General features: G+C 44.6%; 2 protein-coding genes across 5 annotated transcripts; both read left to right on the forward strand.

The window, feature by feature from the left end:
• The first annotated feature begins 699 nt into the window (after positions 1 to 699).
• Positions 700 to 8,120, forward strand: LOC115110184 (male-specific lethal 1-like 1). Of its 2 annotated transcripts, none has more exons than XM_029635611.2 (9): positions 700 to 785; positions 1,517 to 2,342; positions 2,722 to 2,927; positions 5,970 to 6,235; positions 6,457 to 6,521; positions 6,621 to 6,688; positions 6,855 to 6,979; positions 7,231 to 7,303; positions 7,421 to 8,120. In XM_029635611.2, exons 2-9 carry the CDS (start codon positions 1,665 to 1,667, stop codon positions 7,509 to 7,511), a joined length of 1,572 nt encoding a protein of 523 aa, XP_029491471.1. In that variant the 5' UTR covers positions 700 to 785; positions 1,517 to 1,664; the 3' UTR covers positions 7,512 to 8,120. The 2 variants fall into 2 exon arrangements, with proteins under 2 accessions (XP_029491471.1, XP_029491472.1); XM_029635612.2 differs by having other exon boundaries at positions 733 to 819.
• Positions 8,121 to 8,484: 364 nt separating this feature from the next.
• On the forward strand, positions 8,485 to 26,513 carry LOC115110185 (protein CASC3-like). 3 transcript variants are annotated; one of them, XM_029635613.2, is made up of 13 exons: positions 8,485 to 8,700; positions 15,278 to 15,302; positions 15,442 to 15,497; positions 16,429 to 16,626; positions 16,754 to 16,899; positions 17,078 to 17,251; positions 17,815 to 18,689; positions 19,294 to 19,355; positions 19,495 to 19,603; positions 20,962 to 21,078; positions 22,387 to 22,589; positions 22,799 to 22,989; positions 24,455 to 26,513. In XM_029635613.2, the coding sequence occupies exons 1-12, from the start codon at positions 8,503 to 8,505 to the stop codon at positions 22,958 to 22,960; spliced, it is 2,325 nt and encodes a 774-aa protein (XP_029491473.2). In that variant the 5' UTR covers positions 8,485 to 8,502; the 3' UTR covers positions 22,961 to 22,989; positions 24,455 to 26,513. The 3 variants fall into 3 exon arrangements, with proteins under 3 accessions (XP_029491473.2, XP_029491475.2, XP_029491474.2); XM_029635615.2 differs by lacking the exons at positions 8,485 to 8,700; positions 15,278 to 15,302 and adding an exon at positions 16,068 to 16,129 and having other exon boundaries at positions 15,460 to 15,497; XM_029635614.2 differs by lacking the exons at positions 8,485 to 8,700; positions 15,278 to 15,302; positions 15,442 to 15,497 and adding an exon at positions 15,514 to 16,129.
• The last annotated feature ends 338 nt before the right edge of the window (positions 26,514 to 26,851 follow it).

Genomic DNA, 26,851 nt, shown 5'->3' on the forward strand with positions numbered 1-26,851 from the left:
TTTGTATTAATAGGTTATTGTTAAAATATTATAGTAGGCTATTACTTTTTGGCTGTTGAAGTTGGCCTGTCCATGCATGCTTATGAAAAACAGTTTACTAAAAACAGGTGTTTGCACCTGAATGCTACTTTACAGTGATGGGTGGGACTGACACCCGTTTCAGTATGCCCTCTTGTGGTTAAAGAGCAGCATTGATCCACAGTGACTAACACCAATGTAACAGCCTGTGGTCTCTACTGTAGAATATGTTGAGATATTAACTCATTTACAAGAAAAGTGGTAACATGTAATGGTTTATCTCCAACTAATCTTCAATAAACATAACTCCCTTACAAGATAGGGAATTAGGGAGCCCAGAATTGTCCTCTCCCCAAATAGAGAAGAGCCCAAACTAATATCAAGTAAGCAGATGAAATGCCATAGCTGTACTTGTTCCACAATATAAAAAATAAAAAATAAATCATTGGTGGTGACTGAGCCAGTTGCACCTAATTGGTTGCACCTAATCCCAGTGTGAATAGAGAAAATATGACAAGAACTCTCTCGACCATAACAATTTCATCATGGTTGCATGATTGTACAAGATATATTAACTACAACAAATTGTAACAATCATAAAAATTAGGTAGGAATATGCATTTGTCTTGGCATTTTTATTATTGGGAAATCTTTTGAGCTCAGCGCAACCGCTCGCTAATTGACCAATCAGAGGCGAGCATACAAGGAACGCATGCGCATTATCATTATTTTAAAACGACCTGAGAAGAGGGGCATCAAGGCGATAGGTGAGTTCGAATGAGTACAGAGAATATCAAATAGGTAGGTGGCCTTTAGTGAGAAGTGTAAAGCACAATGTGTTATAACGTTCAAGAGAAAAACTTAACTTTGTAAAGCGTTTAAAGTTAAAATGGCGTCAAATGAGACCGGGTTAGTTGAAGGCAAAGTGGCTGTCAATTGTTTTGCTCTTTGCTGCGGACCTAAAATGGAGGACTTGGCTAACCAGTTAGCTGGCCAACTAAGCGACTGCAGCTCTGCTGTAACGTTTGTTATTCTAGAACTGTTTCCCTTGTAACCAAGCAATTGCCAGTCCCTGCATAATGTTTTCTTCAAACACCAGCTAGGTCAATTATACACATCATTGGGTAGCCGACGAAACTCAACTCTTTAATGATTGTATAAGCTTGCTAACGTTAACTACCTCGTCTGCTAGGCATGCCTGTATTGTTGCGATGCAAGTCAGTTTATCTCCGGGTTGCTCGATTGTTGTTATTGTGTCAGTTTGTTGGTTCATGTGTCAATATCGTACAGAAATTGTAGTTAGTAGCAACCAGAGATTGAGAACGCTAACGTTATTAGCAAAGTGGCTTCCTTAGTTGGGCTATATATGATGTAAGAGAGGGCATTGTGGCTGATTCCTGTCTGTTTCAACATTTGATTTTAGTTAGTTTATGCCTGATAACCTTGTCTATGTTGAATTAACGGTGTGCCCATCTGACATCCCTCCCTTGTATTTCAGGCTTGCATGGACATCTAGACAGCCCACTGCTGAGGAGAAACGGCATCCACGGTGTGAGATCAAGCTCTTTGTGCCACCAACGCCCCTGTCAGGAGGACATTGGTGGGCGTTGGTTGGCAAGGGTTCTGGTGGTGGGGTTGCCACGACAATGACATCCACTGTGTTCACAAGTGGAGGATATAAGCTAGACACAGTAGGGAAGATTGATTTGGTCAAAGCTCCAGCAGGAGGAACACCAGATTCCTTCATTGGCCTGAGGAGGGAGCCAAGTGAATACGTCATCGGAGTCCCAAACGTGCTGGGCAGTATCCACAACAGCAGCGGCCAGCAGCTCCACGGGAAAGCGAAGGTGGTGCCAGGACAGGCACCGATTACCTGCAGGCCTGGATCTGGACAGAACCCTGGGCTTGGGTCTGGGCAAGAGGAGAACTGGGTGATCTTTGGAGCCCAAACTCCCCAGGGCAAACCAATGGGGGGCGATGGCACCACACCAGTCAAGAGCAAGACACTACTAGGACAGACACACAGCAATATGGGCAAGACAGACCTCGCAGTGCTCAACACTATCAAACAGCCCTGGGACGATGCAGTGTGTGGCAGGGAGGTCAGAGGGGCAACTACTGCATCAATCATGGGGGCACAGTCATCAGAACACAGCCCAGATGGCAAAAGAGGGAATATTAGGAAAGGACCTGGTCACTCCCCTACACAGACCAGCTGCATACGCCAGATCCTCCTCCTCCAACTGGAACTCATTGAACAACAGCAACAGCAGCTCCAGTCCAAGAGCAAGGAGATAGATGACCTCAAAGCTGAGAAGGAAATGGTATGCTAGCAAACACAATGCATAACATTTCAATTGTCGATCCTGGTCAGCATATTTTGTGAAAAATTGAATTTTCCAGAATAACCAGCAGTAGGTATTTCACCTCCAACCTAGACCAGCTCCACAATGCCACCAGTGGTATTGTGATGTAATAGCAGTGCAGCACTATTATGACATCATTGTTTCTATGAAGTGTAAGGTTATTGAAGTCAACTAAATTGGCCTCAATATATTTTTGATGTACTCTTATGGACTGTAAATCTCAAGTGTTGAAGAGAATAGGCTACCCTTCAAGACAAACTATTTAAATGCCAAATCATAAGGGGGTAAAAACCTCACTTTAGCCCCACTGATGTGACGCGTTTTTTCACTACTGCAGCTCATGGCGCGGATCGAGCGCATGGCTCGCCGTCTGCAGCTAGGTAAGAAAGATGGGTGTGACCAGTGCCCCAACCACATCCCTAGCCTGCAGGAAGACCAGGCGGCAATGCCAGGGACACCAGAGGGGCAGGGGCTGTCTGAGTGCCACAGCAGCCATACACCCCGAACGCTGAATTTTGGCAGAGGAGGCAAGGGCCACAAACGGTAGGGCTCCACATTCAGTTTTTTAAAAATATTTTTATTTTTTTAACTTCATGATATGATATATTTCCTAGATCAGGCCTGGGCAATTATTTTCCATGGATGGCCACATTAGAATATATTTTTGCCATTGCGGGCCAGAATCATATTACAAGCTCCTTCCACAAACTTGGCCATCTCACGTTTGTGTGGTAGGAGAGATTTGCATGACCTGACTCTGTCTTCAAACAGTGAGGCAAACTGCCTGTGGTTTTAAGATTTTGCGCATATGAAGTTTACCACTTTAATGACTGTATCCACAACATTGCTCATTTTCAGAATACATTTACAGAGCACCTCCTGATGGATAATGCAATGCAGGGAAAAACATTCTGATCTGGGTTCAACTCCGCTACTTGATCTTGTATCCTTTTGAAAAGGCCAACATTTGTTCCTGTCAAGTTTGAGCAAGCATCAGTGGTCACACTGGATAACTTTTCAAAACTCAGTCCCATCTTTTGCCACACACTTATTAACCTTCTCCAATAAATCTTTCCATGTGGTGGTGCTCTTCATTGACTGCACTGAAGCTCCTCTGTAATTTCAAAGTGGGGTTATGACTGGTTAGAATATCAACAACTGCGCCGTGTCACGTGAATCACTGCTCTCATCCAGGGCCAAGGAGAAATAGGTGAAATCCTTTACCTTGTCTTTCAACTGTTCATATTCTCTGCCATTTCCTCAACACGCCGTGTCACTGTTCGTCTTGACAGGGAAACATTTTCAAACAGCTCTTTCTTGTCGATTTAAACATTCTTTAATGAATTCACCCTCGGTGAATGGCTTGGTATGTTTAGCAATTTTGTGGGACAGTGCATAGCTAGCTCTCGCAATTCCAGCGTTTGCTGAATGCAGTTTTGTGAAAAGTCCTTACTGCTTTTGCAACTGAGAAAGCAACTCTTTTGATGCACCTGCCCTCTGCTCAGAAGACATTCCTATATTTCTCTGCATGCTTTGTCTGGAAGTGTTGGGACAAATTGTAGTCTTTCAAGACAGCGATGCTCTCTTTGCACACTAAGCACACAGCTTTCCCTTTACCTCAAAGAAGTGCAGTCGTGGTCAAAAGTTGAGAATGACACATTAATTTCCAAAGTTTGCTGCTTCAGTGTCTTTAGATATTTTTGTCAGATGTTACTATGGAATACTGAAGTATAATTACAAGCATTTCACAAGTGTCAGGTTTTTGACAATTACATGAAGTTGATGCAAAGAGTCAATATTTGCAGTGTTGACCCTTCTTTTTCAAGACTTCTGCAATCCGCCCTGGCATGCTGTCAATTAACTTCTAGGCCACATCCTGACTGATGGCAGCCCATTCTTGCATAATCAATGCTTGGAGTTTGTCAGAATTTGTGGGGTTTTGTTTGTCCACCCGACCTCTTGAGGATTGACCACAAGTTCTCAATGGGATTAAGGTCTGGGGAGTTTCCTGGCCATGGACCCAAAATATCAATGTTTTGTTCCCCGAGCCACTTAGTTATCACTTTTGCCTTATGGCAAGGTGCTCCATCATGCTGGAAAAGGCATTGTTCATCACCAAACTGTTCCTGGATGGTTGGGAGAAGTTGCTCTTGAAGGATGTGTTGGTACCATTCTTTATTCATGGCTGTGTTCTTAAGCATAATTATGAGTGAGCCCACTCCCTTGGCTGAGAAGCAACCCCACACATGAATGGTCTCAGGATGCTTTACTGTTGGCATGACACAGGACTGATGGTAGCGCTCACCTTCTCCGAACAAGATTTTTTCTGGATGCCCCAAACAATCGGAAAGGGGATTCATCAGAGAAAATGACTTTACCCCAGTCCTCAGCAGTTCCATCCCTGTACCTTTTGCAGAATATCAGTCTCTCTGATGTTTTTCCTGGAGAGAAGTGTCTTCTTTGCTGCCCTTCTTGACACCAGGCCATCCTACAAAAGTCTTTGCCTCACTGTGTGTGTAGATGCACTCACACCTGCCTGCTGCCATTCCTGAGCAAGCTCTGTACTGGTGATCCCGCAGCTGAATTAACTTTAGGAGACGGTCCTTGCTTGACTTTCTTGGGTGCCCTGAAGCCTTCTTCACGACAATTGAACCGCTCTCCTTGAAGTTCTTGATGATCCGATAATTGGTTGATTTAGGTGCAATCTTACTGGCAGCAATATCCTTGCCTGTGAAGCCCTTTTTTGTGCAAATCAATGATGACTGCATGTGTTTCCTTGCCGGTAACCATGCTTGACAGAGGAAGAACAATGATTTCAAGCACCACCCTCCTTTTGAAGCTTCCAGTCTGTTATTCGAACTCATTCAGCATGACAGAGTGATCTCCAGCCTTGTCCTCGTCAACACTCACACCTGTGTTAACGAGAGAATCACTGACATGTCAGCTGGTCCTTTTGTGGCAGGGCTGAAATGCAGTGGAATTTTGGGGGGGAGATTCAGTTCATTTGCATGGCCAAGAGGGACTTTGCAATTAATTGCAGTTCATCTGATCACTCTTCATAACATTCTGGAGTATATGCAGACTTTGTGAAAATGTATATTTGGCCATGACTGTATTTTGATGTCCACTCTTGCTAGAACATCCTACATTCATTGTCTACCTTTCTTTTAAATCTTACTAATGTTTGCGCAATTTCTAACTAGCTACTATTTGTGACTGTGGTGTGTGTGTCAGCCTGTCAGTCAATGTATGTCCTTGTGCAGTTATTTATATGTGCCTTCAAAATAAATGTCCAACAAGTGGTGGGAGTTAAATCATTACACAAAGGCAAGTATTCATTGGGCTTTTAATTTGAATAACAAATACGTTTTTTCAAAACTTTACTAATCGCAAATTCTTTGATCTGAGCATGATTCCGCGGGCCGTGTTGAATCAGGTCATTGAATCAGGTTGAATCAGGTCGCGGGCCCAGGCCTGTCCTAGATCCATACACGGATAGATATATCTATGTACTGTAGATTCATGCAAAGCCCCTTATTGTCCCTCACGCAATTCCTCTAAAGTTTGTTTTGTTCTTGCCAATAGGCGTTTCCTCTTCCAGGACCCCAGGGCAGCCAAACGACGTGCCCAAGCCAAGGCCTCCCAGTCCCCACACAACGAGGCGCTTCTTCCCAAAGAGGAGCCTCTGGACGGGGAAGAGTTTTCGGATGGGTCTCCTGGGACCTGCTCGGCCGCCACTGAGGAACTAGACTACCTGTCCACCACAGACATGTACCTGTGTCGCTGGCATGTGCCTCCCCTGTCACCAACTTCGCGGGAGCCCTCACCCAAGAAGGAGGAGCCTGTGGCCAGTGAGTGTTACAAACGGTCATGAAGTGGTTGTATTGGATCCCCAAAAAATAGGGAAACGGGCAAAATAAGTATGAACAGCACCTAAGAAGGCTGAGACTTGGGCCTAAGTATTTTGGAATAGGCCACATTATTGCTTTTTGTTGCTTTATCTTTTGTAAAATGTGTGCAAAACAGGATTTGTAAAATTGTGGTGGAATGACCTTCTCCCTCTTGTACACAGTTCCCTCGTGGAAGGAAAACCTTATGGAGCCCCTGGGAGAGGAGGAGGCATCTGATATCCCTGAGGTGGGTACTTGTCTTGCTCTGTTTGAAACCCTATGCTGGTGGAAGTCCAGATTAGACCCCTGGTCAGGAGGTCTAAAGACCAAATGTTTTCTCTTACAGAATCTGGATGACAATGTCTTCCTGAAGCGCCACTCGAAGCATGAACTGGATGAGAAGAGAAGGAAGAGGTAAGGGAGGGCTAGAGTTTTCACTATGCTCTGTTTACTTGTCTGACCAACTCTTGCTCTGAGTCTGTGTGTTTCTCTAGCATACCTCTTCTGCCTTTCTTCTTAATTTTGTGTCCCTTATTTTGAACTTCTGTTGCCGTTGCTCTCCTTCATTCACCTCCCGTAGATGGGACATCCAGCGGATCCGTGAGCAGCGGATGTTCCAGCGACTGCAGCAGCGCATGAACAAGAGGAAGGGTATCCAAGAGAGTGAGCCAGAAGTGTTCTCCTTCTACCCAGAAGCCGAGGATGGTAAGCCCACCTATACACTGAATTTTTAGATACAACTGCACTGTTGGAGCTAGGAACACAAGCATTTCGTTACACCCGCAATAAAATCTGCTAAATATGTGTATGTGACCAATAACATTGTATTTTTTTAGATCTGGCCAACAAGCAACTATCCCATTAGTAATGTCTGTTGAGATTAAATGTAGTCAGTTGAAATACTGAGCAGGGTCTTGGACTCATCACTTATGAAGGTGTTATTTCTCTCTCCTCAGTGGAGTCCCTCATGATCACCCCCCACCTTCCAGTGGTGGTGTTTGGCCGACCTCTGCCAAAGCTGTCAAGACGGTGAGTTGAGTCATACGCACTGGTTCTTAAATAACACCGAGCCAAACATCACTTGAATACAATCTGAGTGCTTGCTTCCTAAACTAAACCCCTGTGTTTCTCTATTCACCCTTGAAGGATCTTTGACCTGCCCTGGCTGGACGAGCGAAGCCGCTGTCGAGTAGAGGTGCCCAAAAAGCAGACCCCCCACCGGACCTGCCGAAAATAAATAAATAAATAAATCTGTCCTTTCCAGCTGAGTTCAAGAGAGGAGACACCGGCTGGATTGGTGCCAGGCAGCACCCCTCTAAGAGAACGTCTGCCTTGTTATTTGGGAGAGTACTACAGACGGGGTGGGGGAATTGCATGCCACAATCCCCTAAAATCAAAAGATGCACTGTGCCACAGTTTGGTCATGGTTGCTGGACGGCAGAGCGGATCCTATTGTTTGTTCATAGTAGGGCTGGTTTGGAAGAAGACTGAGGCTGGTGTGAACTATCCAGGAAGAGCAGAGATGTTTGTCTCCTCTAGAGTCCCACTGGGTTCATTTGAGGACAGTTTTCCTCTAACTTCACCCACAAAATTTCCCAAGAAAAGAAGCTAAAGTTCTACAAACTGTTTGACGTTGTCATTCACATTGACATGCCTCATATTTGAACAGAGCAGAATGACTCTGTCTCCCATCTGTATGTGATTGCTGTTGCATCCTATAGAAAGGAGACCTGTTGGAGATAAAAGGAAAAAAACATTGGTCATAAGGAGTGAGATGTGTTGAAAGCGCCTCAGCAGCACTTATGGTTTGTGTTTCAAACAAGATGTTGTAATTAAAAAATTTTTTATGAACATGACTTTGTTTCTTTTGGATGGTGTCTGTGCCTGATTTTATAAATGTAGGAGATACAATTCATTTAAAAGCACTGGACCATAATGGGAATTAGGTATGAGTGAACGTGAATATCAATATGTCTCTGGATAATAATTCATATTCATTCAACTCTGAGCAGATTTTAGGGGATTTATAATTTTGTTCATAGGTGTCATCATACTGACTTAATCGTTCAAAAATGCTTCAACAACCAATTAACGACACTTTCTAATTGAAACGATAACTTGCCAGATAGATTGAAATGCCTTGATTAAAAAAAGATCGAGGAGGCTAAGGCGGAATTGCGTAACTAACATTCACCCATAATTCCTGGCATTCTTCCGGTTTCCTTTATATGATTTCTAAGATGGCGGACCGGCGACGGCGAAGGAGGCGCGCGTCCCAGGATAGCGAGGAGGACGATGAATCTGGTTCGGGATCGGAAAGTGGAAAGTCCCTTTCGCCAACGACAAAGCCCCGAGTACGGGATCCTGAGCCAGTTGAGGCACCAGCTGTTCGTGTGGTGCCGAAAAACGATGCTGAATCCGAGTGTGTGAGTGTCTTGTTCTCGAGACGCAAATCCGATCGATTTAATAGTACTTGATTTGTTGGCTAGCTAACGTTAGCCTGCTCACTACTATAATTAATGGCTGGGTCAACAAGTCAGTCGGCTATGGTAATAGAACAGTACCGCGCGGATAGTTGTCCAGTGGTTAGGCCAAACCGCAACCCCATGTTTTCCGTTTGCTGCGTTCAGCTAATGTTGCTCATAAATCAACCAACTCGCTCATGTTTGGCCGGGAAACGTGTGAAGGGCCAAACCGTGAACTAACTAGACAAGCCAGCTCGTTTGCGCTAGCTTACTTTGTTTGGTAACGCTAGCTAACACGTTTACCGCGATGGTAACTCGTTGGCTAATGGTTAGCAAGAAGAACATATTTTAATTTAGCTAGTTACTATACTATCAGTGTTTTAGTTAAGCTTATAAGCTAGCTAACGTTGGTGCACGTTATGTCAGTAACTTGCTAACTACTGTAGTAGCTAGATGCTAATGTTAACTAAAGCCACAGGGAGGTTTGATGTTGTTGGGTTATTTCATCTGACAGTTAAAATGTGCAAATTAACGTCGTTAGCTACATAACGTTACAATATTTGCCTCCAGTCACGCCTCATCTAGTAATTTTTCTTGACCTGTAATAATCTTGACTTCACCCTCTGGTTTTGAATGGCCACTACCACAAAGCTTGTTGATTGATATTTATCTAAATCCCTAGTGATGTGAGGAATCCATGTTTGGCACAATAAATGGTGGTTTTAGTTAATTTGTTACAGGGACAGTGTACATTAATCAACTTTTAGGTAACCGTGCCGGTTTTAGCCAGCCGGCTAATTTTCAACAGCAGGTCCTGGGCAGGTTATTAAGAACAATTACAATAACAATACAATCAATGAGCAGTGAGCACATGCAGAGCAACATAGGAAAGGCAACACATAGCATGCAGACAGAGCAATAGCACAAAAAGCAACAGAACAAAATGCATTAAAGCAACAGTGTTTCCACACCTCACAAGCAACAGACAACATGGAAAGTGGCAATACACAGTTTGGGATTATGTTCACAAGTCTGATTGGCCTTTAGCCATGTCTTCATGTTTTTTTTTGTTAAAGGTGTGATAGATGAGGCAGTTGTGTGTTTTGATAGCAGTGTGTTCCAGACATGGGATGCTCTCATGGAGAAAGCCAATTGACTAAAGCTGCTTTTCCTTAAGGGAACCATACCTCATGTTAGACCTTGTGGATCTGCTGCCATGGGTTTGGGTTTTCTGTCTAACAAAAGTACTAAGTGGGGGGCAATGCCATCTAGGATCTTGAATACAAGACATATGTCGGTGTATTACACAATATTTTTTCCAACTCAGGAGCTCATGCTTTCTGAGGATGTAACAGTGATGATGGCTATTGGGCTTTCTATCAAGCACTTTGAGAGCCTGTTTGTAGACCGTCTGAATTGGTTTTAATACAGCAAGCTTGGGCCCAACTAGTCAAGCAGTATATTAAGTGTGTGAGTATCAGAGATTTGAAGGTACAGTTTTGCTACCTCTGCAGTCAAACAATTTTGTATGAATGGAAATTAGCTAGGTTGAATTTGGTTATTCGAGTTACCTTTTCACCTGCTTTTTAAGAGGTCAGAATCAAGTATGAAGCCCAAGGTACTTAAAATCGGATTCCACCTGGAGCTTCTCCCCTGACACAGTAACATCTGTTGCCCTCATTGTGAAGAACATGCAGACTTTTTTTTCTTCTTAGAATTGAGATGCAAACATGAGTCGCTGAGACGCTTTGTAACCTGGACCATTACACTAGTGAGTTCTTGTGCAGCTTGTTTGCTCGTTGCATGCACATATATCACTGTATCATCTGCATACATTTGAACTTAAGACCCAGTACAGGCAGATCATTAATGTACAGGTTGAACAGGAGGGGCCCCAGTATTGACCCTTGGGGCACCCCCACATCATAGCTGAGAGTGGGCGACAGCCCATTGTTCACTCTGACACGCTGAGTTCTGCCTTCACGGTATGATTTCATCCATCTCGAGTTATCGGGGGGGAAAGTTGAACTTGGACAGTTTTGTGGTGAGAACCTCATGGTTAACCATATCAAAAGCTTTCCTTAGGTCAAGAAATACAGCCCCCAACAACACCCCTTTGTCCATCTTGGACTTCACATTTTCCAGAAGAAAGCAGTTGGCTGTTTTTGTGGAGTGTTTTGCTCTGAAGCCAAACTTCATGGAGTGTAATGTGATGGGACTGTTGTTGTGGGCAATCAGTTTCTCTGCTACACACTTTTCAGCAACCATCAACACCACAAGTAGTACACTAATAGGCCTGTAGTTACTCATGTCAACATGGTCACCTGATTTAGATGGCTGTTATCATAGCCAACTTTCAGGCCCTTGGAAACACCCCCTGACCAATAGATGTTGGTGACCTTAGTAATGGGACTAATGAGTGACTGTGTAGTTTAAGAAAGGTAGAGTCCAGCCCAAACACATATTTTGCTTTAGTTCTTTAGTGAGCTAATCACCTTGTTCACCTCTGACACCTCTGAAGACCGGTTCAGTGTCATTCATTAGCGCTGACCCCTTAAGAAACCGGTGGAGGGGCTCTGTGTCAGTACCTTGACATAGTCAACAAAGTAGGAATTGAAGGCTGTTGCTATTTCTACTCCATCCTGTGTTAGACTCATTCACATTGATTTCTAGTCTTTTTGCAGCATTACTATGGTTTTTCCCTGCTATTTTTTTTTTTAGATTCGCCCAGATGAATTTAGAATTTCCCTTTGCTTCACCAGTTATTTTTATAAAAAAGTTTGCCTTGGCCTGTGATTTCTTTCATCACCTTATTTCTCAACGGGGTTAACCTAAACTCAGCAAAATGAGAAATGTCCCTTTTTCAGGACCCTGTCTTTCAAAGATAGTTTGTAAAAATCCAAATAACTTAACAGATCTTCATTGTAAAGGATATAAACACTGTTTCCCATGCTTGTTCAATGAATCATAAACTATTAGTGAGCATGCACCGGTGGAATGGTCGTTAAGACACTAACAGCTTAGACCAGGGGTGTCAAACTCATTTCGCATCGTGGGCCACATACGGCCTAGGGAGATGTCAAGTGGGCCGGACCATTAAAATTATACCATACTCTGCTACACTGCTCCACGAAATTGAAAATTTATGGAGTTGTATGAACAGTAGAATTCCATCACACAACTTTTGTTTTGAAGCTGCTGACTAACATTAAAGTGCACATTTTTTAAATCACCACAGTAAGGATTCATCTTCACAGAGCTGTATTCTTTCAATGCAAACAGTATCTAAGGCAGCATTTTAAAGGTGTTAGTCTAGTCTGGACTTGTATTTGTTCCTGAAACTTGGCATCTTTTGGCCTGTACAAGTGCATCAACACCAGGTGTCATGTCCTGACTAGCTGTCACTTTTAGAATGTCATTTAAGTGCTTGTTTGTGAGCCTTGAACGCATTTTTGTTTTATTGATATTCATCACTGAGAAAATGTGTTCACAAAGGTAGGTTGTCCCAAACATGCACAAAATTTTAGCAGCCAGGGCTGTTAATTTGGGGTACCCTGGTAGTAGATACTGATAAAATCTGTCCAGACCTACAGAGGCAAATTTGCGGCTTCGAATACGGCTTCGATGCTAATGCTATTTCGCTAGCAATTAGGTAGCTGGCTTTTACCGCTGCTTCACTGACTTCTCGGCTCTGGATGAAAGTTGACTGCTGTTTCCTCAGACCCGCCAGCAATTCGTTAATCTTATCTCTTCTCAGTTGTCCTTGCAAGCCGTCATATTTTTCGCTGTGATGAGTCTCGTAGTGGCGTCGAATATTATATTCCTTCAATACCGAAACTTGTTGCAAACACACCAAGCACGAAGGTTTTCCGTGCATCTCTGTAAATAAATAGGACGTGGTCCATTTTTCTTTGAAAATTCTACACTCCTTATCTACTTTTCTCCGTTTGGATAATGACATTTTGGCTAATGAGGGTGTAGCGGAGAGGTAGAGACCAAGGTATTAACAACGTCGTAACAAGCAGCAGATGGCGCATTGATACCGTCTGCTGTTTTCAGTCTGTCTCAGTGATGCGGCTTGTCTTCTACTCTGATGGAAAGAGTGCGCCCCTTAGCGGATAATCCATGAATTGCAGCGAATTAAAAATATTAATTCCATGTCTTTTATGCATTTTTTTCCACTTTCAAATTATCCTGCGGGCCTGATCGAACCTCCTTGGGGGCCGGTTCCGGCCCGCGGGCCGTATGTTTGACACCCCTGGCTTAGACGGTAGGCAATTAGGGTCAAAGTTATGAAAACTTAGGCCACTAAAAGGCCTTTCTACTGACTCTGAAAAACACCAAAATAAAGATGCCCAGGGTCCCTGTTCATCTGCATGAACGTGCCTTGGGCATGTTACAAGGAGTCTTGAGGACTGCAGATGTGGTCAGGGCAATAAATTGCAATGTCCGTACTGTGAGACGCATAAGACAGCGCTACAGGGAGACAGGATGGGCAGCTGATTATCCTCGCAGTGGCAGACCACGTGTAACAACACCTGCACAGGATCGGTACATCCGAACATCACACCTGCGGGACAGGTACAGGATGGCAACAACAACTGCCCAAGTTACACCAGGAACGCCCAATCCCACCATCAGTGCTCAGACTGTCAGCAATAGGCTGAGAGAGGCTGGACTGAGGGCTTGTAGGCCTGTTGAAAGGCAAGTTCTCACCAGACATCACCGGCAACAACGTTGCCTATGGGCACAAACCCACCGTCGCTGGACCAGACAGGATTGGCAAAAGGTGCTCTTCACTGACGAGTCGCGGTTTTGTCTCACCAGGGGCAATGGTCGGATTCGCATTTATCGTCGAAGGAATGACCGTTACACCGAGGCCTGTACTCTAGAGCAGGATCGATTTGGAGGAGGAGGGTCCGTCATGGTCTGGGTAGGAGTGTCACAGTATCATCGGACTGAGCTTGTTGTCATTGCAGGCAATCTCAACGCTGTGTGTTACTGGGAAGACATCCTCCCTCATGTGGTACCCTTCCTGCAGGCTCATCCTTACATGACTCTCCAGCATGACAATGCCACCAGCTATACTGCTCGTTCTGTGTGTGATTTCCTGCAAGACAGGAATGTCAGTGTTCTGCCATGGCCAGTGAAGAGCCCGGATCTCAATCCCATTGAGCACGTCTGGGACCTGTTGGATTGGCGGGTGAGGGCTAATTTGGACTTCAGGGCTGTTTTTAGAGCATGATCTCGTTCTTTCATCAGTTTCTAGATTTCTCCATTTAGCTAAGGAAGATAGCTCTTTTTCCCAGGTTTGGATTTGATTTTTGTTTAGGAAGTCATTTATTGTAGTCTGGATTGTGAATAGAAAAACTTGACTGTCAGCTTTCACATCTGTATAGGACAAGATAATTCCAGTTAATTCCCTCACTCATTTAATTCACTCTGAATGGCTTGGTCATTTAACGTCTTTTGGCGCGTGAACCGCTAGCGGGACACCTACGACAACATATGGTGAAATTGCAGAGCGTGAAATTCAAAATACACAAATTTTTTTTTGTATAATTTAAAAGCTTAATTTATTGTTAATCCAACCGCATTGTCAGATTTCAAAAAGGCTTTACGGCGAAAGCATACCATGTGATTATCTGAGGACAGGGCCACACACAAATACTTTGTGACGCCTGTGCTGGTTGAAAATCTTACATATCGATTAAATAAATCGTTTACCTTTTTGAAGATTTTCCTCTGTTTGCAATCCCAAGGGTCCCAGCTACACAATGAATGGTCGTTTTGTTCGATAAAGTCCTTTTATATCCAAAAAGGTCAGTTTAGTTGGAGCCAATGATCTCAGTAATCCACTCTTTCAACAGGCATACAAACAAATCCAAAATGTTACCACTAAAGTCCGTCCAAACAAGTCAAACGATGTTTCTAATTAATCCTCAGGGACTCTAATATCTAAATAAACTATATTTAATTTGCGCGTCAACAAAACTTTTCTAATGAGACACCTTGTGGTTCTTCCAACTACTTATTCATTTTTCAAAAAACAAGCGTGAAACCCTTTCTAAAGACTGACATCTAGTGGAAGCCATAGGAACTGCAATCTGGGTCCTATCAATTTTATTTCCCATAGGCAAGCACTGAAATGGCCTGTGCTGTAAAAAAAAAAAAAAAAAATCAGGATGGATTTTCCTTTGGTTTTTGCCTGCCATATCAGTTCTGTTATACTCACTGACATTTTAACAGTTTTAGGAACTTCTGAGTGTTTTATATCTAATGCTACCAAGTATATGCATATCCTAGCTTCTGGGCCTGAGTAACAGGCAGTTTACTCTGGGCATGTCAGTCATCCGAATACCAGTATGCTAGTGAATTGAGGATACATTCCTAGTGACACAGACCCCCCCCCCACTCCGCTACTAAATAATTGGTGTACGGGTTGGTATCGTGTATGCGTGACGGTGTGTAGGCTACATACTGTTATTTGTTGTCAATTCATTCACATTGTTTGACTAGTGTTATCCTTTCTTAACAGGAAAGTGAAGATGGCGTAGGAGAAGGTGAGTCAGTGTTTGGTGACGCAATCCAATGGCCTATCTAGAATGACGCACACATCTGAAGCATTTCCCATTTGGATCACACCACTGTTAAACAGTTGATGTACTTGTTTCAGACACATTTGAATGTTTGTTTTTGCAGCTGTCCTTTCTGACTATGAAAGTGCAGATCCTGAGGAGAATGCCTCACATTCAGAGGTGAGTTGCCACTGCTGAACAGAGTTATGCTGTAGGGTAAAATGTTAATGTCATTTTATGTGTTTTATTTGCATGGACACTTGGGCAACATAGTATTTGATGAACCAGATTTTTTTTTTGAATTTCAGTAATGCAGGCTTCACGAGGCTACCCCAAGGTTCCTCCTCCTCCCAACAGAATAGCCCAACTAGTGGATTGGAAAGATCATGATGTATCTAACTTCCAAAGTATTTGAGACAAAAAAATTAAATCAACCATGAAACAAGAGTCCCTTCAGGATGTAGCTGTTCTGCAACCCATATTGTTTTTGTTGCTAAATCAACAATTCCCAGTATATTGTGTGAGGTCTTGCAAATTTGACCAATCCTGCACTATTACCTCATAAAACAGTCAAATTATCGCATACCGATCACCACACAAAAAAAAGAGAGCTTACAATTTCAACCAATCACTGCAAATGTACTGCATAATATGGTCCAGTTAAGCACACATCAACAGACTTTTCCCTCGTCAGTGAATTTTTGTAACAAATTGGACAAAATCCTCACATGTTGCCATGTGAAATGTCAGAATTGCTGCAGCGAAATCCTGGATGGACTGAAGAGATGAGCAGGTTTCAACCATTGATACAGGTACCGGTATTTCAGAACACAGACCTTCTGCACTGTAGCAAACCCTAGATGCAAGATACAGACAAATAAAACATTTTCAATTGATGTACTCATGCATTGCAATGTCCATGATGGTACTGGAATCCTCTTAATGAGGTCTCAACTGTGGTTCTGATGAGAAGTTTAATTTGTCCAATATGCATGGCTGTTTTTGACTGGAATAAGTAGGACTCTAAGGATATTTGCATTGATCTCTGACAGCATCTTGATAATGATACACACGAAGCAAACTAACTCAAGTCTTGTATTGTCTCTCTCAGGGAGGTGAGGAGGAAGAGGAGGAGGTCCCTCCAACGGCTGCTGGGCCCAAACCCAGTCCTACTGCCGACACCACTGCTGCAGAAGGGGAGCTGCAGGAAGGAGGGGGGAAGGTAGAGGGTGAGAAAGGTTTGAGTAAAGAAGTGAAGTGTGAAGATAAAGGCAACCTGGCAGGGGAGAGGCAAAGCGGGGATGGACAGGTAAAATGGTTAATTGACAAGAAAATGCATACATACATACATGCATACATGCATGCATATATAGAAGTGCATACAAATATGGGCCTCTTGGTCAATCATTTTGAGTAATTCTACTCCGTGTAACCAGGAAAGCACCGAAGACTCTGAGAATAAAGGTGCTAAACCAGGCCAGAAGCTGGATGATGACCAGGATCGTAATAACCCAGCCTATATCCCCCGTAAGGGAATGTTCTTTGAGCACGACGTCAGAGGAAACGCACAGGAGGAGGAACGGTAAGGGGGAACGGAAAGTTTATCATTTTTATTCATTGAATGTTTGTCGTTCAACTGAAACTATCTAAACGTGAACAACAACCACATAAAGGATGGATGACTCCTAGTAATAGACGGATGTCGTTTCATTGCTAAACCTGTTTATTGGTATATTTGCTGCTTCCTTCCTGTCCTCCAGGCCGAAGGGTCGTAACAGGAAGCTGTGGAAGGATGAGGGTCGCTGGGAACACGATAGGTTCAGGGAGGAGGAGCAGGCGCCCAAGTCACGTGAGGAGCTGGTTGCAATCTACGGCTATGACATCCGCAACGGAGGTGTCTCCAATGAGCGGTCCTATAGACAGCGCAAGCCCAGGTACTACTGACCCTCAACTCTACTGACCCTCAACTCTACTGACCCTCAACTCTACTGTCCCTCAACTCTACTGTCCCTCAACTCTACTGTCCCTCAACTCTACTAACCCAGTGTTGAAATTCCCATGTCTCTGAAAGCCTGTAACACTAACCACCATTATCGTCTATCGTGCCAATTTATATTAACAGGCACAATTTATCCCCTTACAATGTCATCTCACAAATAACAGCAATAGTCGACTACAGGAGTGGGGAATCATTTTTGGCTTGATGGTCACTTTGAGATAAATATATAAAAATTGAGCAGAGTTGTGCAAGTTTTCCTGGGCCGATTTGTTAGTCAAAAGCTATTTGCGTGTCTGAAAAGGATAAATCATTTGAAAATATATAGGTCCATTATAGTTTCTGTATACTTTCTACCTCGTTTTAGATGTTCAAAAGTGGCCTGGAGTGTTTATAAAGATAAAAGAATCCAAACATAATCTGGCCCGTGTACCATCATTTACCAACCGCTGGTCTACTAGCAGCTTGTCCTCACACTAGCCTCCTCTCCTCCCCCTGCAGACACAGCACCTCTCCAGTCCGGGACAAGCGCTGGCGGGACGGAGACGGGGAGAGGCCCATCCATACCTCCTGGCAGCAGGGAGGGAACCCCAACAGCCGTAGCACTCCCCTAGCCGTGGCCCTGCAGCAGTCTGGTCCTCCCCCCTCAGAAGCCCCCAACACCCAGCGCAACAACAACCCCCCCAGGCCCTCCTCCCACCCCCCACCCCGGGGCTTCCAGGGCAACCGCCCCCCCCAGGCCCAGTACAGGAATGACAGAAACCAGGAGTCTCAACGGCCAGGCCCCAAGGCCGAGCCCCTCCAGACCCGGAGCCTACCGCCCATGGACGGGGAACGAGGCCCCAGGGGCCGGGGGAACAGAGGGGCCCATACGGAGCGCAGCTCTTCGGTAGTGGTAGAAGAGATCCGCAGCGAGGAGGATGACGAGCGCAACACGACAGTGACAACGTCTCAGTCCGTCTACCACAATCGCCACTACAGTGGCAAGGGAGATCGAGAAAGGGACTCTGCGCCACGGCGACAGGAGCAGCAGCGAGGGGGATCTGCTCCTCCGGCAGACAACCCGGTTACCCGCGATGCCTCCCCGGCTCCGGAGCGGCCCGTGGAGAAGAAGTCGTACTCCCTAGCCAGGAGGACTCGCACCCGGGCCACTGAGCTGGACAAGCAGGCCTCTCTTGAGGAGCCTGCCCCTACCGTGTCTTCCTCGGCACTGGCGAGTGAGCCGTGGCAGGGCCCCAGTCAGAGCCAGGGGGATGCTGGAGACAGTAGCCAGGCGACGGTACTCACGGGGCTGGACCAGGACCTGGCCAGACTAAGCCTGGCTGGACAGAACTGGGCCCAGAACCCAACTTCGTTTCTACGCGCTGAGATGAGGGGTGAGCCTTCTCTCTTTTGCCCTCGCTCTACCCCATTCTACCTCTCTCGCTCTACCCCTCTTTTTATTTTATTATTATTATGATTTGAGTAATATGGAGTGACACACATCCTCTCATAGTTCCAGCAGCACTGTTACAAGCAGCTCAGTCACCACTGCACCAGCAGCCCTGGTGAAGCTAAGCAGCAGCTCCCTGGTGCAGCACTGAGTCAGTCAGTAGGTCAGTGACCATTCAGTGAGGCTGATTGACATAATGAGGCCATTAGTCAGTGTGGAGCAATGGAGGGGTGGCAGTGTGCGAATGCAAGTAGCTCTTTTAAGCCAGCTAATCCACTCAGTGCAGGTGGTGGTGTGTCCTTGCATGCTGTCTGGAGCCTGGGAGGTTTTTATCATGCAATACATTGGAAATAAAATGTCCTTTTTGCACCCAAGGTTTAAAGTGCCTCAAGTACACATTTTGTCAGGACAGAAACCTGAGTCAGAAATACACGTTGGTAGCTGGTTTGACTTGAAGCTTATAAGGTGTATCTAAACCGCAGCAGTGGATCAGGTAGTTGGATATGTTTTTCTTGCGTGTTGTCAACCCTTTCTTTGTCTCTTTGCAGGCATCCCTAACTCTATGCACATGGGTGGAGCACCTCCACAATACAGTAACATAGAAGAGCTGGTGAGTAGGCCAACTTGTGGTGACTTATGTACAGATGGGTTTCTGTCGTTTTATGTTGCCTTCAAGGAGAAGTGTGGCGTTTTTTACCTGACATTTTGAGTGGTTCGGTCAGCTCTCACCCTCTTTCTCTCCATCTCAGGGAGCTGGTAACCGGGCAAAGCGGTACTCGTCCCAGCGCCAGAGGCCAAGCCCGGAGCCCGCTCCTCCTATGCACATAGGGGTCATGGAGGGCCACTACTACGAGCCCAGTGAGTCAGTGCCACACACTACCACCAGAAGGCAGGGCACAACTGAAAACACAACACTAGCTGGTATCTCTTTGTCCATAGGCTCAGAGCCAGGCTCTGGTAGAATCTGTACTAAACTACAACATGTTGTAGCTGCGTTAGAATGCTGTCTTAAAAATGTTAGGGTACACAGGTATCTGTGATAAACCATGTAGCTTATTTTGTTATAGTTTAACACATGATTGCCACATCAGATACACTATATATACAAACGTATGTGGACACCCCTTCAAATTGGTGGATTTGGCTTTTTCAGCCACTCCCGTTGCTGACAGGTGTATGAAATTGAGCACACAGCCTTGCGATCTCCATAGACAAACATTGGCAGTAGAATGGCCCGTATTGAGGAGCTCAGGGACTTTCAACGTGGCACCGTCATAGGATGCCACCTTTCCAACAAGTCAGTTCGTCAAATTCCTGCCCTGCTAGAGCTTCCCCGGTCAACAGTAAGTGTTGTTATTGTGACGTGAAAGCGTCTAGGAGCAACAATGGCTCAGCCGTGAGCGGTAGGCCACACAAGAACGGGACCGCCGAGTGCTGAAGTGTGTAATAAATCGTCGCTCCTCAGTTGCATCACTCACTACTGAGTTCCAAACTGCCTCTGGAAGCAACGTCAGCACAATAACTGTCGCCGGGAGCTTCATAAAAGATCTAACAACCATGCGTCATGCCAAGCGTCACCTGGAGTGGCGTAAAGCTCGCCGCCATTGGACTCTGGAGAAGTGGAATCGTATTGCCTGAAGTGCTGTCTGATGGACAAATCTTGGTTTGGCGGACGCCAGGACAACGTTAGCTGCCCCAATGCATAGTGCCGACTGTGAGGTTTGGTGGAGGAATAATGGTCTGGGGCTGTTTTTCATGGTTCGGGTGAAGGGGAATCTTAACGCTATCTAGATGATTCTGTGTTTCCAACTTTGCGGCAACAGTTAGGGGAAGGCCCTTTCCTGTTTCAGCATGACAGTGCCCCTGTGCACAAAGCGAGGTCTGTACAGAAATGGTTTGTCGAGATCATGGTGGAAGAACTTGACTTGCCTGCACAAAGCCCTGACCTCAACCCCGACTGCGAGCCAGGCCTAATCGCCCAACATCTGTGCCTGACCTCACTAATGCTCTTGTGGATGAATGGAACCAAGTCCCCGGTGTTCCAACATCTAGTGGAAAGCCTACCCAGGAGAGTGGAGGCATAGCAGCAAGGGGGAGGCAACTTTAGAAATGTTTGACCAGCAAACCATGTAGTGTGTTTGGTTTGGTTGTAGAATGATATATCTGACTGTAGAGCGCTTACATGAGTCTAAATGCTATATTGTCTCCTCCTGCAGTGTCTTACCAAGGACCAATCTATGCCCACGGCGACAGCCCCGCCCCCCTCCCACCCCAGGGTATGCTGGTCCAGCCTGAGATGCACCTCACCCACCCAGGCCATCCAGGACACCCAGGTTAGTGTCTGTCACCTTGCTGCCAGGGGACCCAGGGAAGACGTGGTGAGGGCAGCAGTTACCCTCAACTAAGATGATAGATATGAACTCGGCCTGTGTCTTCTCTGGCAACAAAAAGGAAAGTCAATGACAAGCTTTCTTGAACCTCACTTACCTCTGTATAATCACCATGCACGTGAAGACATGTTCAATCAACTCAGGAATAGTATTGCTTAAATGCTCTCTTATTGAACTCAAATGAATTGTTATTCTTACTCGTTTAGTTGATAACTTTGTGCTTTTCAATGAGTGTTTCACGTCATTAAAAGTTTCCTCAAGTGCCTCCAAACTAGGGATGTGACAAATGTGCAATTTTTCTTTTTTTAAACGACAAGAAAAAAATCATAAAATGACATGTGAATTCACAATGCAGATATGGTTATTCATGACTGCTAGGGTGCAGTGGCACTCAATCGACCCCAGTCATGGCTGCCAGCAATGATTGTAGGCTCTCTGTGTGCCTCTCCTCCATGCTCTGGTCAGTACAGGGGGCTTAATGTCCCACTTGTCATCAATGTGATGGCTCGTGACAGTGATGCCTGTTCAGAAGTCCAACAATCTGTGGCGTTTGAGAGCTCACGCTTTGTACTTGCAGAGCAGTCATTGTATAATTTCTCCTTCCAGGCCATCACGGTTCTTTTTTCTTGTAGTTTGGTTCTAGATGTAGCATCAGGGCATTGAAGCTGATATCCTCTACCATTGCAATGGCTGCATATTAACTGCAGTTTCTGTAATCAGGGCTGTTATTTTATCCATCCCTTATCGCACTTCTTTCTTGTGAAGATCCCGTGTCTCTTGTTTAGGGTCCTGAGCTGCTGCCAGCAATGTTTCGGGTCTCACGGTGCCTCCCTTTTAGCATTGCACCTGTACTGTGTTTGCATTTCACTACCTAATTGAACATCTCTAAGTATTGCCATACAGGACTGTCGCTTCCCTGTCTCTCTCTGCCATTTTTCCAACTGTTAACAAGGAAGATGTGCAAAGTGCTTTATATTATTTGAAAATAATGTCTCCTAACGTTACAGCATTGTTGCTTTAGGTATGTTTATTTTTCCATTTGATGATGATCGGGACCTTCATTTTGTGATAACTAACTGCACTGTGATTTTAATTGGGGGGGGTTAACACAAGTTTTTCGCTTCAGGGTTGTTGTTTTTTCTCCATTTAAACGGCCCCACTCCTGACCAGAAATGCTGGTATGGTGTTGGCTACTTTATGGGCCTCAGTCTGTCTGGTCACACCCACGAACCCCTCCCGTCTCCCCCTCAGGTCTACACCCCCACCAGTCGAGTGGCCCCATGCCCAACCCGGCTCTCTACGCTGCTCCCCCCGTCTCCATGTCCCCTGGGCAGCCCCCTCCACAGCAGCTGCTGGCCCCGCCCTTCTACCCTCCGCCAGGTGTCATGACCTTTGGGAACACCAACTACCCCTACCCGGCAGGAGCCACCCTGCCCCCCATGTACAACCCGCCGGTGAGACCTCTGCCCTCAAGACACCATAGCTACCACATCAGCATGTCAAATGTTGCTATATATTGTACCCAATGCAACACATTACTGTTGCAATATGCTGACAGCTCTGCAATTCAATACGTATTTCGAAGTTATTCGACTCCACCCTTAACATTTAGGAATGTGTATTTACACACATGCATAAACCGTGTAACCTCCTCTCCCCTCAGGCCCAGTCGCAGGTGTACGGCCAGTCGCAGGTGTACGGTGGGGTGACGTACTACGATCCAATGCAGCAGCAAGCCCAGCCCAAACCCTCACCTCCCCGGCGCTCCTCCCAGCCCGTCACCGTCAAACCTCCCCCACCAGATGTAGGGTACGGCCCGGAGTGAGCCCCAAACCCCCAGCGACCCAACAACCGGTAAGTCTTCCCTCTCTCACCCACTCACCCAATCAAAACGCCAAGACATCGACCTGCCTCAGTCCTGACTGAATGAGTCGATGTGAGAGTAGGACGAAAGGGAAGGTTATGTTATTAAAATATTTTGATCATGTTGAAAATGTGTTTTGGAGAGTTGGATGGGGGAGGATGACAGAATAGGCCTATCCCAGAGACTGTTGCTGTAGGTCAAGTCATAACGTTGCCATAAAGGTGCTTGCTTCCCTCATTTTGTTTTTTGAGCTCTCGTTCAAAAGTAGGCACCGTGTCTAAATCAAACAGTGTTTTTTTGCCTTGGACACATGTGAAGTAAGACCAGTGGCTCTGAGTCGGAGTAAAGCAGCTGAATGTGTGTTTCAGAACTCTGCTCTCCAGTTCGTTCTGACAGACGAGCTCCTCAAATCCCCTAGAGCTCCTCCTAAAAGCCCCCAGGCAATAATACTGTCTTCAAACTGATGTCTCTTTTTGAGATGTGAGTGGGCACACACACACACACACACACACACACACACACTCTCTACAAAGAGGCGATTCAAAATCCCACCAGAGAAATGCTTTGGTGCAGAGGTAACCTTCAAACAAATGAATGCCTAACACCTAGCTGCATGACTGTCTCAAGACTTTTCAAATCAAATGTATTGGTCACATACGTGTTTAGCAGATGTTACTAAAGGTGAAAGGCTTGTGCTTCTAGCTCCGACAGTGCAGTGACATTTAACAAGTAATATTTAAGTTTCACAACATATACACGTACATCTAAGTAAGGAATGGATACATATGTCAGAGCGGCATTGGACTAAGATAGTGGTATAGAATACATTATATACGTATGAGATGGGTGATGAGTAATGCTATAGGTATGGAAACATTATTAAAGTGGCCAGTGATTCCTAATCTATGTCTGTAGGCAGCCGCCTCTGATGGGCTAGTGATAGAAGCTGTTTTTCAGTCTCTCGGTCCCAGCGTTGATGCACCTGTACTGACCTCGCCTTCTGGATGATAGCTGGGTGAACAGGCAGTGGCTCGGGTGGTTGATGTCCTTGATGATCTTTTTGGTCTTCCTGTGGCATCTGGTGCTGTAGATGTCTAGGAGGGTGGGATGCTTGCCCCCGGTAATGAGTTGGGCAGACTGCACCACCCTCTGGAGCGCTTTGCGGTAATGGGCAGTGCAGTTGCCGTACCAGGCGGTGATACAGCCCGACAGATGCTCTCAATTGTGCATCTGTAAAAGTTTTAGGTGTAAAGCCAAATTTATTTAGCCTCCTTGATGAACTTGACGCTTTCCACCTTCTCCTCTGCGGTCCCATCGATGTGGATCGGTGGGCTGCTCCCTCTGCTGTTTCCTGAAGTGAGCTTAATTGTATTGCTGAACCATGCATTATTTTCTCCTCCTTCCAGCCTAAGCCAAAGCTCGCGTCCCATTTCTGCTATTTTCCCTTTTCTCCAGGACCGGAGTGGGAAGGCCAGTCAGGAGGTCAGATCCTAGCACGGCGTTCCGAATGGCTACGCCAGTTGGAAGAGAGCGATAGACATGGAGACGGAGTCTGCAATCGAGGACCAGCACCACATGTGGAGCGGATTAGTTATTTTTATTTTTGATGTTATCCGCCGTGTGTTCAGGTGCCACAATACTGAAGGGTTGTTGTTTTGGTTCACCTACCAGTGTTTTGCCTCTAAGGGGAGTGCGGTCTTAAAAACCCTATAAAACGTAACCATATAAAACCGTTAACGAAAGCCCTCAATAACAACTCCTCTGTAAACATTACGTGACACCCGACACCAATGACATTCGTAGATATTTGTTCCTTCTAACAATCTGTCGTTCAACTGTAGGTATATTCATGCAAAATATGTGTTTTTAAGCTCGAACAAATGTTTAGGACTGGCTTAAATGTGTCATGTGAGTATTATGGAGAGAATCTAACTGGGATAGTTGGTCATTTATATGGGTTAGCTAGAGCTGTTTGTCCCACCCACCACAATCCTGCTCATTTTCTAGCTAACATTTACACTCCCCTACGTATTTATTTGAACAGTGGAGCAAAACTTTGAATGTCCCTCTACTCCAGCATTTTGGATTTGAGATCAAATGTTTCATACGAGGCGACGGTACAGAATGTCTCTTTTTAAAAAATTTTTTAATTTTGAGCTTCTTTTTTTTTTTAAATGAACACCAAACATTTTGAAGATGTCATAAATATTTGGATAAATTCACTTGTGTGTTAAAGTAGTCACGTTTCTGAACACCTCTACATTAATGTGGATACTATCTTGATTAATTAATTTCAAAACATAACAGAATTGTATGGAAGTACTTTCCAATTAATGGTGACATTCTTTAGTCACCGTATAAAACATTTAAATCTCAAATAAAGATGCTGCAGTATAGAGCCGAATGTGGGGGGGGGAAATGTTGCTTCACTGTCCAAATAAATACGTAGTGTCCCATTTTCATCTCGCAACAGCATCGTAGGTCTTAGTTTTTATTTTATGGTTTCGAGTCTTGTGAACGCACACTCTTTAGATAAAGATGAAAAGCTATATACAGATGGTGCTTACTTATAGCTAGTACCCTACAATTTCAACTTATTTTCGAGTTCTCTTTATACCTTCCACATTGCCCCGTTTCTTTTAGTTATTTACGTAATACTGTATTACCAGAGAACCATTTAACCTGGCCTGAAACTGATGTACTTGACAGTGCTACTGCTTTCTAATGTAAGTGTATATAGATAAATGTATATTAAAGCCTGTGGTTTAAATAAGCAGAAATACTACCACCTTGTTATCAAATATGAATGGATAAAAGTTTTTTTTTTAAACGAGGCTAACTCTTGCTTTTGAAATGGTTGTTTGGAAGTTTGGTGTTTCCATTTTTTCCCCCTCTGAGTCCTTTTGTGAAAGTGGAGAGACTGGTGAGGCCACTCTACCACTAAAATGGATATGATTTGTCTGTTTGCAGAACGTACTGCTGATCCCAAATGATTTTCCCTCAAGAAAATTCTGTTAACTTAGGCTTTCGCCAGGCAGCCAAATTCTGAATGTTTTCCACAATCCGATATGTTTCAGATCTGATTGGTCAAAAGACCAGTTAGTGTGGGGGGTCAGAATGGGCTGTCTGTCTAAAAGAAGCCAAATATACCTAACATACATGCATGTTATACATACATAGATATGATTGTGAAAGTAATTCAGTTGGTGCTGGTGGCTGCACACTGTTATAGTGAGTCTTTTTTTTTCTTTTTTTTTACCCTCCTGTATCAGTATAAACTGAATTGAGTTGTAATTCAAAGTTTTTTTGTTTAGAAATGGCTGGTAAGAATGTTTTAAATGTTTTATTTTCTTTGCCTTAAGGATAAATTGGTTTGACATGTTTAATTTGACTAGACCTGCCAACACTGTGAGGGCTTGTTTGTTTCATAGATGTTTATTATATACACATTTTCTTGATTGTGGAGCAAGTTTTGTTTAGACTGAGGAACATTAAACAGAATCTAGGAAAAAGATGATTGTCATGTGGTTGATTGGAAGTTATTGAACAGCTACCACTGGATGGCAACATTGTGCCAAGCCTTCTAATTAACTGCATCTCTCACATAAGCCTATTATGTGAGACATTGCTTGCTGTTTGGGGTTTTAGGCTGGGTTTCTGTACAGCACTTTGAGATATCAGCTGATATAAGAAGGGCTTTTATAAATACATTTGATTAAACATTTAAATCATTCACAAATTATTTTAGTCATTTAGCAGACACTGATCCAGAGCAACTTACAATATTGAGTGCCTACGTTGTCATAGTCCCCCATGGGGATCAAACCCACAACCTTGGCGTTGCAAGCATCA

Source organism: Oncorhynchus nerka, linkage group LG26 (genome assembly GCF_034236695.1).
Source record: "Oncorhynchus nerka isolate Pitt River linkage group LG26, Oner_Uvic_2.0, whole genome shotgun sequence".
Taxonomy (NCBI): domain Eukaryota; kingdom Metazoa; phylum Chordata; class Actinopteri; order Salmoniformes; family Salmonidae; genus Oncorhynchus; species Oncorhynchus nerka.